This window comes from Trachurus japonicus, chromosome 13 (assembly GCF_045865225.1).
Source record: "Trachurus japonicus isolate A0001 chromosome 13, Traja_1.0".
NCBI classification, from domain to species: Eukaryota; Metazoa; Chordata; class Actinopteri; order Carangiformes; family Carangidae; genus Trachurus; species Trachurus japonicus.
In genome coordinates this window covers 14,456,864-14,461,565 of record NC_140919.1, presented here as the reverse complement: position 1 = coordinate 14,461,565, position 4,702 = coordinate 14,456,864, and the positions used below count along the sequence as shown (strand labels likewise).

Here is a 4,702-nt window from a genome sequence, read left to right as displayed (position 1 = left end):
TGACTGTGTAAAATTAGCTTGTTTCCAAGAAATTAGATCACAGCTAAAAATAGACAGTGATGTATTGGAAATGTGCATGATTTCATATAATATCTGAGGCAAATATGAATTAAGCAGCCTCTGAAACCAGAAATGGAAGAAGTGTAAGATCTATAAATAAAGTCAATGTAGAACAGTGTAGGAAACGGTTGCCAGACAGTGAAAATACAAAAAGAAACAAAATATAAAGATAATGTACATTATAATAGCTCATAAAGCTCACGTATGACTCGAAATCTACAGTAATGGGTAGCTTCAGAATTTTCCCTGAGCATCAATAAGGTAATTTCTTAACTTATATGTTAATATATCATTGTCAATTTTCTGGTTATGCTTTATATAATTATTGTATGTTTTCAAAGTAACAAGAAACTGAAGTTTTTGTTAAGTGTAACAAAACAAAAATGATTTGCTTCTGAACTGCAGTGGAGTAGAAAAATAGAAACACTCAAGTAAAAGTACAATACTTGAATGACGTGAAACACTGTTATAGTGATAACACATGACAAAGTGCTCTTCGGAAATAGGATACCGTCGACATATCCTTCACATATTCACGCCTCAGAGGAGCCAATTTTAGCACTTTAACACTCCAATCCACATCCATGCCTAATGAGGAGGCCGAATTCAGGTCCATCCCACGCAAAAAAATCACGTGTGAACGGCAACACAGATAAAACACAGAGGAGAAACAAGGTCAAAGGTGATGAGAAGTCACATATAAAAGCCAGTTTCTGCTCAGGCGTGTGGCAGCAGACAGGTGCACCAGCAGGTGAGTGGAAATACACACACAGATAGCACAAACAAGCTGGTCCTCCTTCTACATGGAGGCTCAACAATGAATATTATCTCTACATTTGTCCAAATTGGCTTCCACAGTAAGGGGCGGAACGTGAATCCATGATAGCAAAGTCCACGATGCAGACGTTGGTAACTTTGTGCGCTCTCCTCCTGTCCTTCTTCTCTGTCCATGCAGACGTTGTGGATCGTTTTGAGGTTTGTTAACCTTGAATATTAAATGTGTACCTGTTGTGTATGTGGCTCACTTAGGAGTGGTGTTTTATTTATTTATTTTTTTACTTATTTTTATCCCAGGATGAGCCAGAATGCTTGAAGTACTTCTATAAAGAGAAAGTGCCAGAGTGGGGGGCGGCTACCCCGGGTGCTGCCCGTCTCTGCCAACGCTTCGCCAACAGGTAATTAAAGGGTGGAAAGAGGAGTTCAGATCTATATATTTAGTTTAGAGGAAGTTTAATCAGTCGGATGTAAATAGCTGTGTTTCTTTGCCTGGTGATGAATATTTTCACTCACCTCCAATCCTAGAAACTCTGGCATTTGCTGCATAATCTTGCTACTTTGCTACTATTTTCAGCACTAAGCGCTTCTTTGGCTTTTGTTTTCCATAGCAACACACACAGCATCTGATCTCTCAAGCGTTATACACATCATCTTTCTCTGTCAGGTACCACTTTGCCACACTGTATGACACCAACCATCGCATTGCTGTCTACTCTGCCTATCACTTCCAGCCCAGCAACGGAGGTGGCAGGGAGAGGAGGTGGTTTGTGGAGCCTCAGGTTGGTGTTTACACTTTTACATGCACATCTATGGTCAAAATTGTCAATGTTTCAAGTATGGGCACTGTGTGTATTTTTGTGTGATGTACTGTACCTTTTAGCTGGTAAACTTGTCCTGGCAAGCTGAGATGAAGGATGGCTACTGGCTGGGGAAGGACCACCCTGGGGTCTACCTGGGAGAGAAACAGGCTCTGAATGAAGACTACACACACTCTGGCTTTGACCGCGGCCACCTCAACCCCAACGGACACCATGCAGGTAGGACTGGTTGAACACTGGTTAGCAGTAAATCGGTAACGTTAAAAATCCAAGTCTACCAGTTAGTGGGATGTAAAGAGGCTTTGACCAGAAATTGGCTTAAGAAAGACAAACCAACAATAAATGAGTGGATTGATATAATTTAAATTATTATGGAGAGAATTACATTCAAATTAAGGAACCGAACTGATATTTTTGAAGATAACTGGTCAAAATGGCTCAGCTATGTGTCAACTGTAAGACCTGATTTTATATAAATGGCAAAGATAAGTTCAAAACCTTTAATAGAAAATGTTTTCCCTATTTCTAAGCAGCATCTTTATGTTTTTATGTATATTGTGTGCTCATGTTGACTCATATGTGTATGTTACCAAAAGTAAACAAATAAAAAGTAAATTAAAAAGGGGGCATATTGTGCAGAAAACCCTCATAAAAATAATGATAAGTATTAGATTCATCGGTAGACAAGTGCAATAAACAATGTAACCCCCCCACACACACACACACACACACACACACAAAAAAAAGTCTACCATGATGATGACTTGTCAGTGTTGTGACCACATGACTAAATATAGGCCTACTATGCTACAGCTTTAATAGTTTAAGGTTTGACATAAATATGGGGTATTTGGCCTGAATGTTATCAGTGAGGAAATATTCATTTGACATTCATCAGCCTTTGTAGAACAAGAATGACGCAGCTAAACATATCTTTCACTTCCTCTCTCCCTCTCGACCTCAGTCCCTAGTCGCAACGCCACCTTCACCCTGACCAACGTGGTCCCTCAGAACCCCAAGATGAACCAGAACGCCTGGAGGATCCACGAGTCCGAGCTCAACGACCTGTTCAGGAGCAAGTGCTCCAAGGCCTACGTGCTGGTCGGTGCCGTTCCCTCCGCAGACAACTGGATTGTCAAAAACAATGTGAGGCGTGTTAACATCCCAGACTACCTGTGGAACGCCTTCTGCTGCGTGGACAACAACGGCCGGCCCCTTCAGAGCGGCGCCGCCACGGCGAGGAACACCGAGGAGAACCGGGTGGAGAAGCTCGCTCTGGAAGAACTTGGGGAGTTCCTGCAGCAGTTCTCCAATCAGCCAGTAGGGGAGCTGTTTTACAACAACTGCAGGGCCTGAAAGACAGAGGGAGCAGACTGAGGGACGATGAACAAATAACTTTGGGCGTCATTGCCCTTTAATTTTACATTAACTACAAAGAACTATTTTTGATATTGGTTGTAGAGTGGTAATACAACAAATAAACAAGTTTATTTTGATTCTGTGTCTGTTGAAGATAGACTAAATGCATCCATCACTCTTCTCATTAAACAACACATAGACATTAGGCTAATAAAAATAAGTAGAAGAGGGATATAGTGGTTGGTGGTGTGTGTTTCACTGATGGTATATGCACAACTGAATCTTATCTTATTAACATAGCATGGACCATATTGGTGTATGAAAGTATATTAAATGTATGTATATCTCGTCTCGTCTAAACGATGAGCCATCCCCTCAAGGTTACAGTATATAACACCACCCACGCAGCAATTACAGGAATCCATGTATACGGTAAGTTACATACTTATGTATTTTGTCACATGGCACTTAAGACCATATGATTCATCAAGGAAAAATATGTTGTAAGTGGGAGTATTAGACCTGACCCTGGATTTACTTTTCAACTGGAATATGTTTTGTTATTTTTAACTCATGAGTTGCTTCTTGTATTATGAAAATAAAAACTCCCTAATGTGTTCAGCAGCAAATGAAAAGTTGAGAGAGTGAAATCATGCGACAAAATGATGAGTTTAAGAGCAATTAGGCGCCAATTGTTGCAGCAACAGAAGGATTAAAGCTGCATTACCAAGCAAACACATTCCCAGTTTTTGTTGGATGGTAAAAAAAAGCACACCTTTGTTTGTGTGCTGTTGATTTTAACAGTCTTGGTCTCCTCCATTCATGCACACAATAATAGCCTCATTCTGCAAAGATTCTGCTTCAGTTAAATGTGCATTTGCTCGTATAAATAAATTGACAATAACCTGAATTTTTTACGCAGTTTGAACCAGCTGTCTGCTGGAAAACATCTTCAAACAAGTCTGTTCTCTCCCTCTGTCTGTTGATTCAGGGATTAGTTTTCCCTGCAGCTAATGAAATGATGTTTCAGTTCACAGCTCTAGTATTAACCTTTAGTATATTAAAACCACATCAAAACTTGCATTTGTAAGTTTTTCATCCTCAGTTCAGTTAATGGACATATAAGTCAGACATTTCAGCAAACACATTTAAATCCATTAATTTTAACTAAATTCTGAGCACATCTGAAAAGGAAGATGCTGACTGATTGATAATTTGTCCAGACAAACAGCTGGGGGCGCTTATTTTCCTGTTCTATTATTGAATCATCACAAAAAAGAAGAGGTTCAACTTCAGAAACATTTAGATTGAGGCTGTCGAGGATGAGGAAAACATTGCTTGGTTCATAATTTATATATTTTAGGGTAAGTTAGCTCAGATGCTGCTGTGTGGCCCATAAAGTCTGGCAATGAACTGGCCGTCTGTTCCACTTAAGTTAGATTGGCTATTTGTCAAATTGTGTTGTCCTATTTTGATAGAGGGTAATATTTCTTATGAAGCAGACAGCAACTGCATGCATGATTAATGAAATGGATTATCTCCATATGAGCCACAGAATATTGAACAAACCTTTTTTGCCCTAAGGGATGAACCTTATCTTTGCTCAACTGCATCTATTGAACTAATAATAAATGCAATGTAATTTAAGTTAATGCCAATTTCTGCTGGTTATAGTGGCTGAAAAATAC

General features: G+C 39.6%; 1 protein-coding gene across 1 annotated transcript; it reads left to right on the top strand.

Annotated features, from left to right (window-relative positions):
• Positions 1–785: 785 nt before the first annotated feature.
• Positions 786–3,147, top strand: LOC146975695 (endonuclease domain-containing 1 protein). The gene is made up of 6 exons (XM_085794915.1): positions 786–811; positions 919–1,035; positions 1,135–1,235; positions 1,502–1,616; positions 1,718–1,874; positions 2,620–3,147. Exons 2-6 carry the CDS (start codon positions 940–942, stop codon positions 3,009–3,011), a joined length of 861 nt encoding a protein of 286 aa, XP_085651041.1. The 5' UTR covers positions 786–811; positions 919–939; the 3' UTR covers positions 3,012–3,147.
• Positions 3,148–4,702: the final 1,555 nt, after the last annotated feature.

Bases quoted from the DNA above. Each gene is read 5' to 3' on its own strand.
- LOC146975695 (XM_085794915.1), top strand. From the start codon at position 940: ATGATAGCAAAGTCCACGATGCAGACGTTGGTAACTTTGTGCGCTCTC. The intron at 1,036-1,134 runs GTTTGTTAACCT...TTTTTATCCCAG, and splicing joins ACGTTGTGGATCGTTTTGAG to GATGAGCCAGAATGCTTGAA. The intron at 1,875-2,619 runs GTAGGACTGGTT...TCTCGACCTCAG, and splicing joins CCCCAACGGACACCATGCAG to TCCCTAGTCGCAACGCCACC.